Source organism: Harpia harpyja, chromosome Z, assembly GCF_026419915.1.
Source record: "Harpia harpyja isolate bHarHar1 chromosome Z, bHarHar1 primary haplotype, whole genome shotgun sequence".
Lineage (NCBI taxonomy): Eukaryota > Metazoa > Chordata > Aves > Accipitriformes > Accipitridae > Harpia > Harpia harpyja.
In genome coordinates, this window is record NC_068969.1 from 78,503,324 (window position 1) to 78,516,967 (window position 13,644).

The window sequence follows — 13,644 nt, forward strand, 5'->3', positions numbered from 1 at the left end:
AATACTGGTCTGTAATGTTAAAAGAGTTTTTTCTAAGGAGGCATTGTTTTGTTCTCAGAAAATCCAGTTCTATTTGTTGTCCCTTTTTCTTTTTAATCTCAGGTGCAGTTAATAGTCTGCTTCTCTGAAGAGGAGGAAAATATGGTTTTGAAGCCTTTTATGAAAAGGTTTCTTAGTTGTGTTATGTATACTTTTCACATTACTGGAAAATTAAATTCAGTGAATGAGGCCTGGGAATGTGGGGGTTTTTTTAAATCAATTTTTAGTTATGTACAAGATGCTATTTGTACTGATTAAAGACAAATGAGATTTTTTTGCTTCCTGTGTGGTTGACAAATTAAATTGAAAAACAGCTTTACTGATGTGGCTTAAAACAGATGTGGAAGATGGGAGGGAGACATGATTCTAAAGAGGTATCAGATAATATCTGATTATGTAATATTTTCTCATATGTTTAGTCAAACCATTTTAACTATGAAATAGCTGACCTCAACAAGACTACTCGCAGAAATTATGCTGATAGTAACTACCATTATGGAAAACTTCCAAAATGAGTTTATTTGTTATCTACAACTATTCAGTGTGCAGTCCTCCAAACCATCACTCCTATTGCTTATCTTTTTGGCTTTGGTGGGATTAAAATATGGGCTATCCCAAGTGTGTGGAGATCATAAGGTTTAGTATTTAATTTTGGAAAAGAGCATGTAATTAAACAACACTCCAGAGCATGTATGTCTACTGCTCTACATAAATGTTTTATTGTAGGGTTGCTTGTACCACAGTAGTGAAATATGTAGGGCAAAGGGAAATTAGACTGCACTGATTCTATCCTGTGTAATACTACTAGTTTCTAAGTACATTAAATGACCCATTAGTAACCAAGTTATTTGAGATGATTCTTGAAAAGCATCACTCATGGCTGGATTCTTGCTTGGGCTGAAGAATAGTAGAAAAAAGAAATCTAAAGCTATTTTACGAGATGTAAATTTGTGATGGCATAGTGATAGACAGATATTTCTTTTAATAGGTTCTAGAAGACATTAACACCCATGAATGGCTTGATCTTTGCTCTCAGCTCCACATGACTTGTCCTGTTGTTCGTAAGGGTATGTATACTTCCATTGTGAAAGTGTTCGCAAAATCTAGAACGATTTTAAAACGTGTCCTTGTAGCTTTTTGTTTTATTCACTTTGGCAGCCACACTTAAGAGTGTCTGACCCAAGTGATCTCTAACTTATTGGTTTATTCTTGATCTAGCATTACTTTGAAGCCATGATAAGATGCAATGTTGAGTATCTCCTTGCTCCTTTGAGGAGATACAGCGTGTCAATGCAGCCAAAGGCCTTGGACCTCTGAGACATGCCACTGGATATCTGGCCCAGAAGCTTCATAGTTTTGACCATCATTGTACCTTTCAAGATCATCTCATGCAGTCTGCTGAGGAGCAAGATTTCACTGCAACGTCTTCCTGCAAACCTGCATACTGGTGTGGGGAAAAAGAAATAGAGGGTCATGTAGAATCAGGCATATGCTGAATATGTTCCTGGGGCAGTGCTGTCCTTTTAGTATGCCTGGAAAATCCTTCCAGGAGTATCCTAGATATGTCACTGATCTTGGTGATTTGCTGTCCTCTAAAAAGTTTTAATTTAGCAAAAAATGGATAACAAATTGTATGATGTTTTCTGAACACTTACTTCTCTAAAGCAAGTACTTTTTTTATAACTTAAGCTTCTTGTTGTTAGATGTCGTCTGTTACTGAAAATGGAGATGTTACTGCTGGAAAGCCAAATGAAGAGAAAACATATAAAAAGGTAAATAAGACTTACAACATTTTCATTGCATGTTTTTCCCTTCATATTGGTAATTCAAACCTGCTGTAGGTGAAATATATTGGAGAACTGACTAAATACAAGAACAAACAAAACACATTCTATGGATTTTTTTGAAAGTACCTTATTCCTTCTGTGAAATCATAAGACATTTCTACCCACTGCAGAGCTGACTATTTGAAAGCTTGTTCAGTACAGCTTTGAAGTATACACTCTTGCTAGATAGATGGAAATTCTTTGCCCTTAGCAACAGATACACCTTTGGGCATAAACACTGTTGTCAGAAATTTAGTACAGTAAGTTCCCAAACACTTTGAATGTTTATGCGATGTGTCTGGACTGCAAACCTACCCTACCACCTCCTCAGTGCTTTGCCAAACAGTACACTTTTTGTTTGCTTTGTTTTTTAAAAAAGAAATGTTGTTTAAGGGAGGACATATTTAATGTAGGAGCATGCATCAATGGTAGCAGCAGAGGCCTATTTAGGTGTTGTAACAGTAGCTGATACTGGTTTCGATTTTGTTTTTCTGTCACTGATTGTCAGGGACCAGCATTACTTAGGTCCACCTCGCACTGCTGATAACTAATGGGAGCTATAAATGCACATTTTTCTATACATATTTACACAATCAAATTGTTAGCTGCCGGATTTGATAATTTTCTTGACAGATCACCTCAAAGGAGCGGTGATTTTTTTTCTTAATTTCTGTAGTCTAGCACAGTATATAACATGGGTTAGGGTCCTGCATTTCTGAGTGTTGCGTACAGCACTGCTAGTGAAGTCAAGGAGAATAATAAGCTACTATTTCTTTTCCCACCCCTTTTGTTGGTAGCTACATTTTCAGTATCTGGGTGACCTTAACATTCCAGATAATTTTCTCAGAAATGAAAGTAAATAATGTTTGAAAAAATGCTTTTTTTCTCTTTAGATATAGGTTATGTTCAGTCTCCCAGCTTATGACATTAAAATATTGAAGTCTAAATTGTTTTTGACATCTAGTACGAGAAAGGAAAAGAAATTCAGTGCCTGAGGTGGACACTTTTGCAGTTTTATATTGCTAGACTAGACAAGACCAGTCCTGGTAGTCCCACCACAGGTGAGTGTCCATTCCCCCCAGTCATCCTACATGCTATTCTCTGTTCTGTTCAGCTCTTAAATTCACAATATTCTAGGGGAATCCTTGTAAAGACATCTCACCATGGCACAAATTCTTCTGTGTGTTTACTGGAAACACATCTCTGACAAAACCTAGGATTCACAACCACATCACATCAGGAGATCACTGTGACTATCATCTCCAAATTCTGCCCTTTCCCCTGAACCACCAGTTGTCTGTACTTGTCTTTTATGCCAGTTTAATTCCTTTTCTTATACTTACATCCTCAATTGTTCTGTGTTCAAGATCCTGTGTTGCATATGCCCCATAGTTTAGTGTTATTACCAAATATTATCATTATGCTCCTGCTTTTTCTGATAATAAAAAAATTAATAAATTTTGACCTCACAATTTATCCATGCAGGGGTTACTGGTAGCATGTCTTTGCCTGATGCTTTAACTTTTAACAATGTATCTCTCCTCTTAAGCCAAATTCCTTGCAAGCCTTACACTTCCTGTCAATTCTCACCTTCTTCAGATATTCCATGTAACATTGTTTCATATTCTTTACAGAAGTCCAGAGGAATCCACTGCATATGTCTAGAAAGTTGGTTACAGGGTGAGGACCCGTGTTTGACAGAGGCATTTCATGCCATTTCCCATTTAATTCCATATTTTTAGGTAACTTTCACAAGGAGATCTTGCTCTGTTGAAGTCTTGTTTACAGTTAAGACCCCGCCTGTCTTTTATTGCCCACATCACTTTTCTTCACTCTTTTATACAGGTATTACATTTACAGTTCTCCAGTCATGCGTTGTTGCACTTGGTTTGTCTGGCTGGAAAATACTTGCAGTTCTGTCCTGTGACTTCCTGTGCCACTTTCTCCAGAAATCTGGGCTGGGGAAGAGCTTGTTTCTTCAGCTGGTGCTTTTTCAGCTACTCGGGCAGTTCCTGTTCCCATCTACCACTGCTGTTGATCGCAGTGGAAACGCTTAGGTGAGATACTCATGCAGTTCTGAAGTCAGACCATGCTTGCTAACCCATACTCATTGCTCAGAGGCTTCACTTCCACTTTTCAAACAAAAACCAAAACCAAACCATAATAAAGGTGAAGAAGCTTGTGCTGTTCAGCTTAGAAAAGCAAAGGGGACAGTACCTTGGCTTGAATTGTGGCAATTCTGGTTTTTTCTGTGCTCTGCTTTGACCTCTAATGTATAGCACAAGGGCAGCTGTATAACTGCTGTTAAAATGGGACTGAGTAAGTTTGTGAAGGACTGTGTGGTATGGGACCTGAGGTAGTGGTATGTATCTTTGACCTGGAATATTCTTACTGGCCATGTGCTCTCCTGAAAAGGTCTGGTAGCCAAAGAAGTTGTGTCATGAGATGTGGGCATGGAGGGTTTCACCGGAACAATAGTATAGCTGGAAGCAGAATCAGTAGCTAGCATGTAGTTCAGAAACACAGACGTTAGAAAAGTTTTGTGATGTCAAGTTTTATGTGGGTAATTCAAGGGATTTCTAGTGATAATTCTGGGAGATAGTCATCCTGACATGTGATGACAGTTTCAGTCTCAATCTCACCCTGGGTAAAAGGTCACCCTTGCAAAGCAGAGAGATTAGTGAAGGAAGAGTTAAGGTCATCCTGCCATTGTCTCGTGCTGTGGGACCCACTGGTTCTACATGAGGACTCAGTAACAGTAACTGTGTCATGAGCTGTGTGGTTTGGTGTTCACTTTAAAATATTCCTTGGGCTCTTTATCTTCTCACAGAGCAAAATGCTAATGTGCCTCTTCATCCTCTCCCAGCACTTGCAAAGGGGCTTGCTGATTCAGGATCTGCAGTCGCTTTGTGGCAAAAACTACATGATACTCAGATGCATGCTGGAATGTCTATAACGCCCAAAATAAAATGAAATCTTTAGGGATAAGGGATGCATTGATACTGCACTGCTGAAAGGTTACATTTTCCTTGCATTGGGTGGGGGGTGAGGGGGAGCGATCCTGAATCTGATCTAAAAAGCAAAATAACCTTTTGTTTTAAACAATTTTGCATTTTACTTAATTATAACCTGTGTCCATTCATCTTTCATAATAGCATGCAAAGATTATGTCAGCACAGCTTAAGTCATATATATATATATATAAATTGCATACAAACAGGAAAAGTGATGGTAACTAAAGACTCCTTAATCCACTCCCTCTTTATTCTGTAATTCTGCCTTTTGCACTCTGTTTGTACTGTCAAGGTGTGCACTGCTGAGGGTGATGTTCTCATCTAGCGCAGCTCATCTCTGTCAACTAGTTAACTGTGATAAATAAGTTTGTAGCTCTGTGCTAAGAAAAAGCATCTTAATCATTCACTGGTGAAAATGGGCAATCCTCAAAATGTGCTTGTCCTTTCCCTGTATGTATGCATCAGTGTCTTTTGGCCAGCTGTAACTCTTTAGCATAGTTTGGCCTGGGGAGAGTTCCCAAAGGTATTATTTGCTTGTTGATCCTGGGGGAAGAAGGAATCTTGTTTATAATGGAAAAGTTTATTCCTGATCTCTGGTATATTTGCTGTGCAGTAGCAATATGTTCCAAACGTGTCATGAATCTACGTAGATTAGTTATAAGAGCTATCCATATATTACAAACATCTGGAGTAATGACTGTTTTTCATTGTTTTAAAGTTCACCTCAGTTGGGTAAAAACAAACTTTCTCCAGGAAAGCATCTCTGACTTCATCCAGGTTAAAGCTTTCCAGAATAATAAGTAGTCTGTAGGCCTATCAGTTGCATTTCTGGGACTTTAGATTCTTCCAATATTTTGTTTATGATTTTGTTCAGCTCAGCTAAAATAGAGGTAGGTAACATCTTTATCTGAATTAATTAAATCTGCATTTCTTCAATTTCCTACAATAGTCAAGTTTTGGCCCACTTCCCTGGCAGAAGAAAATCTGACTTGCCAGCTGCATGAATGTAAACACCTTGGAGCTCCAAGAAAATATCTTATATTATTAAAACCTTGTGCGAGGCCTTGCACGGGCATTGCTACAATATCCTTTGAGACTCTGAAATGCATAAACAGACCAAGACAATGGCACAGTTTCTATTATGAATCATGCTTCTTCATTCAGCTCTGGTTTTGGGGTTTGGGGGGGGGGGGGGTTGGTTTTTGGGTTTTTTTAACTTTGGGTTTTTCTGCCACTGCAATCTGACATAAATGCTCTTCTGGCTTTTAATTGTCTAATATTCTTTAGTCAAAGTCCTTGAGAGATGATGGAACACAACTTTCTGTTTGTTTGGTTTTGGTTTTCTTTTGAAAACCACAACCTTCCCTTGCATATCCTCTCTTTAAAATGGTGTTATTTAAGGTGGGTCTATTGGGCTGTTCAGCTGCCGTCATTTGCTACAAGCATTACAGTCTCTGAAACTCCTCCTGGTTTTTCTTTGTATCTGTAAATTTCAGGAAGTTGCTACGTTTACAGTGTGAATATCACCTAAAAAATTTCAGCCACTCTAATCAAAGAACTTAGTTAATGGAAGAGAAACTTCACAGATACATATTCAATGCAGCTTTTAAGGTAGACGATTCAAATAACTTTGAAATCAAAGAAATCTTAAATTATGCAAACTGTGGCCAGCTCTTTGAGGGTGGGCTTTTTTTGGTTGGTTCGTTCATTTGGGTTGGGTTTGTTTGGTTTGGTTTGGTTTTTTGTTTGTTTGGGGTTTTTTTTTTTCAGAGAGAAACGGGGCGGGGCGGGGGGGGAGAGAGGCTGTAGTTATTTGCTCCATTTCACGCTTGAAGATCCTAAGCAAAGGTAGCAAGGGAGCCTGGCAACAAAATGCAGTCACCAGACTGTAGCTTCTCTTGGATATCCATCACAGTCTTATCACTGAAGTCTGGAGTATGCAATAGCCACTTTTTTTTTATTTCTTCCTGATACTTTGCAGACTTTGTTGTGAGAAGCTGCTGACACATATGCAGCTTTTGTGTTGCGATGTCATCACACAGTAGTCCCTAAATCTGCTTCCTGACAAAACAGATTTCAGTAGCATTCTTATGCTTAATACTAGTGTGGTGGCAAGAATGGGGCACAGACAGGTCTGTCAAAGCACATTAAGTGTGACAAAGAAAACCATACCAGAAATCAAAGCAGATATATATAGTGTACTCGTTGTGGAAACCTGCGACTAGATTACCAGAATCTCTACTTGTAATCTGAAGGCTGCCACACATGTATACAATTAGACTTTGTTTCTCATTATTACATATCTTGCGGCTCTTCTGCTTAGTGTATTACAAGCACTTTATGTAACCTGTTCAAAACTGCTTATCATAAGCGTGAGTCAGTTTGCCCAGGAGCAAAGGGAATTTGCTTGGATAAAGGAAGCCAGCTACTTATTGTTAGACCTTGCAAACATGTATGAGCAGCATTGCTGCATCACTTTTGGCATTGGCTTATGGCTTGCATCTCATATCTGCACGTAGGGTACTTATTCTTGCAGACATTGAAACTTCGCTACTGGAGTTTTTGCTGCACTGGGACCTATGTCTTCAATGGCAGACTTTTGAGCACTTTTTACATCTGTAAAGATATTGAAATGACTGTCTGCACTGGCTTTGCCTGGAGCAATGGCTACTACCAACTTTACAGGTCTCAAATTCTTTTTCTTGGAGAGATAGAGAGAAGAACCAAAGCACTTGGATTCACGACCGCTTCTGAAACTTTGGCATAAATGTTTTGAAATGGACAAAAAATGAATTGAAAGCCATGAAGTCACCTGAATCCAATTTTGGAAAATAAAGGGAGATCAGATTCAGCTTGGGTCAGAAAATCATTCTGATATAGCAGTTGAGCTGGAAGAATGAATTATTCAAAGAACTACAAGAAAACTACTTTTACCAACTCTGAACAGTAATTATATAAAGAGGGGAAAAAAATTACAAAATATTATCAGTTGCACTTGTTTAATGATCTAGCATTTATGTTAGCATTCAGCATAGTATGCCAGAAAAAGATAAGTTCTACTGTTTATATTTTAATAGCACAGCTATTGATATGTATAATTTAAAAAGCACAGCCAACACTATATAGAACAGCATGTAGTGCTGCCTTAGTTTGTATTGAGACATCGCTCTGGGGTGCAAAGAAAAAGACCGACCAAAGAATGTGGCATAGACCAGTATAATTTCAGCTTTCTGAAAGAAGAGATACACCCTGGATATTTCTGCTCTTTGCTGCATACCTTCATTTTTCTAGGTCTATGGGACCATTTCTAATTACATCTGCATTGTACAAATAAATACTTGTCTGTCTTTCTGGTTATTTTGAGTTATAGATTGCCTTATTATAAGAAAAACATTGGGTAGAGTTTTCCTCTGGAGGTCACAGCTGCTTCTTGCAAAGCAGACTAGCAGCACTAAGGTATTTTTGTTCTGTAGGAAGAAAGAACAACTTAGTAAAAGACATTCACACACCCCTAGACCTGCCCCCTCCAGCAGCAAGATCCAGAGGTGAGGGTGATGGGCAGAAGTCCAGCTTCATGAACTGTGACTTGCAGCAGCTGGTCAAATATTTGATAGAAAAACAGTGTGAACTGAAGGAAGAGTGAAAGAGTACTGTGGTTGTAGTGACCCATGGTTACAAGTTGTGGAGGAACACTAAAACTAGTTCAGTCAGTGGGATTTTCTAGTAATGCTGGTTTTATGTCCTTGTTTGTGATGTAATGTAAAAGGAAATCGATAGCTCAAATATGGCAGCTGCAGAGAGCATGCTGAGATGGGGTAGCCACCTCCAGAAGCTTCAGCAGAAGCAGCTGCAAGAAGTGTTGTTTCAATGGGACTGTAAGCACAGCAGGCACTCAAAGACAAGAGAGCTCTAGTGCAGAAGCAGTGGACTAGGCAATAACCACACATACATCTTGAATCTAATTGCAACTTCCTAATGTTCAAAGAGAGCTCTTTTTAAATGTTGCTTGAAGATGACATACCGTTTTTCAATAGGCACTCATCTCAGGTGGTTTGGCTCAAGGGTTTACACAATTTATAGAGACTTTGTATCTTTTCAGGAGTCTGGAAAAGATAAACTGTGTTTGCATGGGAGTGATAGTGTGCATGGATTCCTGGTACTTACAGTAACCACTATAACTGAAGAACAAATGCTTACTTGTAGTAGAAAATTCACATCTGGATTAACCCATGTGGCTTGAATCATTTTGACTAAGTGAGACCCTGTGGATTTCATGTATTTTATTCTTTTTTAACTTCACTGAGAATGCTGCCTGAAGGAAGACAGCTACTACACCAGTCCAGTTCATTAAGTCCTGCTAAGCAGCAGAGTGGGCTGGTGAGGGAGATGAGCAGGCTTCTCCACAGACAGCAGTAGACAGAAATGAACTAATGGCAGCTACATTGTGGGAAGCATGGCTGCAGAACAGTGTTAATCAGTGGTGGCTTCTGCTCAGATGCCTTTTTGTCCCTATGTCTTACACAGAACTGTGATAACTAGGTATCTCTACCGTTTCATTAGGCAGATTTTAAAACCTGTTTGAATGACAGTAGTACAGAGGGTGAAAGAAAGCAAACATCATCTTGCCTTCCAGAGTGATAATGAGTTGGAGCTGCTGAGGCAGAGTTCACCTTTTTTTCATTGCTTTATAGCATCTGCAATAAGGCAGATGTCTTCTGGAAGAATCACCGTCTTTGCCCCAGAAAGTTCATAGGCCAAACTTCAGCTGCAATAAAATGAGTTATAAAAAGGGAGAACAGATAAACAAGGACAAAGTTTACATCCACGCAGTCCTAAAGGATGTCCCTAGGATATTTACTTTTAAAGAAGGCAAGAATATTAGAGTTATATTTTTCATGAGCTGCTTGTGGGGAATACATAAAGACTTAGCAAAGAACAATTGAGAGTTAAAAGAATGGGAAAAAACTTCGTGAATGAGAGTAGAAGGGAACTTCTACTAAATTAAATGAAGCCTACATCCCACTCCGTTCCTCTCTGCTCATGGTTTGTTAAATGATTTGGTTTCTGTCATTAATAGTCCCATACAAATATAGAGAAAATACAAAAAAATTTGTTTAAAAGCTGTTTACTATATCTGAAGTCTTTGTGCACTATGTACTCAGAACCAATCCTTTACTGTCACGTCAGTGGTTAGTTAGGTTTGCCAGCCACTTACAACCTTCACACTCCAATGGAAATCATTATTGAGCAATGTATAATATACTTTCTGGAACTATAGTACCTGTATTTTTGTCATCCCTGGATTTTTTTTCGTTTTTTTTTTAAAAGGCAGACTTTTCCACTCCTTTCAATAGCCTTGTCCCTAACTTGCACAGCTGTTAAATAGCTTCAGTTCAGTTGATTTTTTGTTATCTGAATGTAAACTACCTTTACATACATTATGTGTACCTGATTAACACCTTTCTTTTATGAAAATAGCAAATTCAAATTTTAGAGAATTAGCCTGAAAGCAATTATCTGTAGCAAAAGCTATGTTAAAATACTGCTTAGTACATCTGTGGGATCATGCGCAAACTTAATACCCGATTTGAAAGGATTTAAGTTCTCATTTATTTTGCTACTCTGAAAAAGGATTTCAGCTTGGATGATGTAGAGCGAGTGGAAGACCCATCTGTAGAGAACAGCAATTCATGAGACAGCACATTTGGTGCTAGAATATTTTATCGGTGATGCAGATATTCCACATACCTAACTGTTGCTGTTCTGTATTATATTCTGTTTTCATCCTGTAAATTGTTGTTATGCTTTATGACTCTGCATATAATTTTTTATCTCTACAGGCCTTTTAGCAATGTCATATGACAAATACAGAGAAAATCTATAGTAACTTTTGACAAAAAGGGGAAAAGTTACGTTTCGTCAGAATGAAGACAATTTAACCTTTTATATGCAGGGATAAAACTGTGGAGAGGCAGTAGACAGGACGAAGAATTGAATTTCATTTTGAATATGTTTGTATTGTGGACAGCAAGGCAGACTGACTAAAGTAGAAAATGTGGGAATACTAAAGGTGGAATTACATAAGCATTATGAGATACAGTGAAGGAATTTCGTAGCTTGAGGTAAAAATAACAAAGTCATTACAATAAATCCCTCTATTATTTGCTAATCTATTACTTGCATATAGAGCAATCTAAAGAGGTAGGGTGATCCCATTCGTTGAATGTGGAACTGGTTCTAGCAGAGTCTGCCTGGGAGGCTTTTTGTCTCAACAGTTTAGAAATTGTGGGACTTTACTTGGAGCATTTTATCCCCAGTACAGCTCTTCCTGAATTGCAGCTCTTTTCCCTTTGCTGATCTGTTCCCATTTAACAGGCAGCTGGTGGTAGGTGGAAGATACGTGTCCCTACCAGCTTTGAAATACTGGCACTCTGGTGCAGTAGTACATGGAATGGGCAATTTCTCAGTTTGCATGGCTGCAGGAGTTGTAGTTTACATTACACTTAATCACATGGTTTCGTGCTTTCCTTCTCACTATCTGCATAAGTTGCAGTTTAACCTGAATTTGTGTGAAAGTCTTGATTTTCTCTCCTGAACTAACTTCTGTTGAAAACCTAGAGTGGGGAGAGACTGTACCTGATTCTGGTTGTGGATTGGAGAGGAATCCAGGGTTCCCACTAACAAGACAAGAGTGTGCTGACCATATGGTGCAAAGCACTGTGCTAGTATAAACTCAGTGTCCATTGAGATGTGTTCAGGAGGTGATGACACATTAATTTTGAGGAGGTAGGCTTTTTGCTAGTTCAGACTTCACTTGTCCTCCTGCAGCCAGTAGAAAGACAAACATAAGCCCTGTCCAATTTGTTTTATGTTGTGAGGGTATGATTTTTTTTTATTCAGCTGGGTGGCTGATGTTAAGTGCTTATGTGAATCAGGGAACTGATTCTGCTGAAAACTTGTAGTTGTATCAGCTGTTTTGTAACTGGTTGGCTGGACATGGAGAAACTTGCTGGCACAGTGGGAGGAGTACCAATGCATAAATTTGGGGGACTGGAGAAGAAAGAGCAGGTCTCTCCTTTTCAGCAGTAGCATTGGAAGTGAAGATTAGTGTAAGCCAGTAAGACCTTGACTGGACTGAGAGAGATGAGGTTGTGTGCCTATGCCCATTCAAGTCTATGCTGTTGTATGCTGCCAAGGAGGACAGATCTTGGCTTGGCACGTTAGGATCCACAGTATCAGAGCCAATAAAAGGCAGTTTAGTCTGAAACTGGCAACATCTTTGTGGGTTTCTGTCTTCATTTTCAGTACAAAAACCACCAAAGCACCTGTGCAGTAGACAGTAATACCCTAATCAGCAAGGGGAGGATGGTAAAACTTTTGCTTTGTTGTTAACCTTTAGGTAGCTGTCGTGGTTTAACCCCAGCCAGCAACTAAACACCACGCAGCCGCTCACTCACTCCCCCCCACCCAGTGGGATGGGGGAGAAAATCAGGAAAAGAAGCAAAACCCGTGGGTTGAGATAAGAATGGTTTAATAGAACAGAAAAGAAGAAACTAATAATGATAATGATAACAGTAATAAAATGACAACAGCAAAATGAAAGGATTGGAATGTACAAATGATGCGCAGTGCAATTGCTCACCACCCGCCAATCGACACCCAGCCAGTCCCCGAGCGGGGATTCCCTGCCCCCACTTCCCAGTTCCTATACTGGATGGGACGTCACATGGTATGGAATACCCCGTTGGCCAGTTTGGGTCAGGTGCCCTGGCTGTGTCCTGTGCCAACTTCTTGTGCCCCTCCAGCTTTCTCGCTGGCTGGGCATGAGAAGCTGAAAAATCCTTGACTTTAGTCTAAACACTACTGAGCAACAACTGAAAACATCAGTGTTAGCAACATTCTTCGCATACTGAACTCAAAACATAGCACCATACCAGCTACTAGGAAGACAGTTAACTCTATCCCAGCTGAAACCAGGACAGTAGCAAAGGCAGTTGTCACAGTATGCACCATTTGCTACAAATCCAATTAGTTTCATAGTCTAAAATTCATCAGCTGAAGTTGTTTATCCTGCTGATTATTCTCATCCTTCCATTTCTTAGAGCTTCAGAAGGTGTTGATAATAGGTTAAATGATCCAAGAGTCACTGTACAGTCACTGTATACTGTCAGCTGTACAGTTACAGCTGATACATGGACTCAGAGCCACGTTCTGAACCTCTGCATGAGGCTAATAGGAAGAAAAATTTATTTCAGTCTCTAAAAGAGAGAATGTGTGGCACAGAAGGTTGCTGAATTTTTTTGTTTGCTCTACAGCACGAGAATATTCAAGACGAATTGAAAGAAATAAGGGGCTTAGGTTTGAAACTAAATTTTGCTGCCTTCATGGGCATTAAAAGAGGTGCATGAGTAAGGAAAAATGCGTGAGAGAGTTCTGTTTTTCCATTTGCATTTGTAGCTTCCAATAAATATGTTTTTGTAGTAATAAAATGGATGAATCAAGAACATTTCCCCTAAGGCTTGAGGCTCAGCTTTTTTATCTCTTCCTTGGATTCCATTCTTAATCACAAAATAGTAATAAAGAAATAAGACCAAGACAAGTGTTTGTATTGAGACAAATTCCAAGGTTTGCTTTGTTTTCATTTTAAGCCTGACAAAAACTAGTCATTTACTAAGGGGATATTGGGTGACCAGCCTTTGTTGGGGTTAACTTGTAAGAGTGATTCACAGACAATTGACTTTGGGCCAGCAATTGCCTTCAGCATG

General features: G+C 39.1%; 1 protein-coding gene across 3 annotated transcripts in view; it reads left to right on the forward strand.

The window, feature by feature from the left end:
- PIP5K1B (phosphatidylinositol-4-phosphate 5-kinase type 1 beta) overlaps positions 1-13,644 on the forward strand; it is a 124,375-nt gene that overhangs the window by 34,843 nt on the left and 75,888 nt on the right. For all 3 annotated transcript variants that reach the window (XM_052777776.1, XM_052777777.1, XM_052777778.1), the window contains 2 exons: positions 1,028-1,106; positions 1,743-1,811. In XM_052777776.1, the coding sequence (XP_052633736.1) occupies positions 1,743-1,811 (69 nt within the window). In that variant the 5' untranslated portion in view covers positions 1,028-1,106. The remainder of the gene's footprint in view (positions 1-1,027; positions 1,107-1,742; positions 1,812-13,644) is intronic.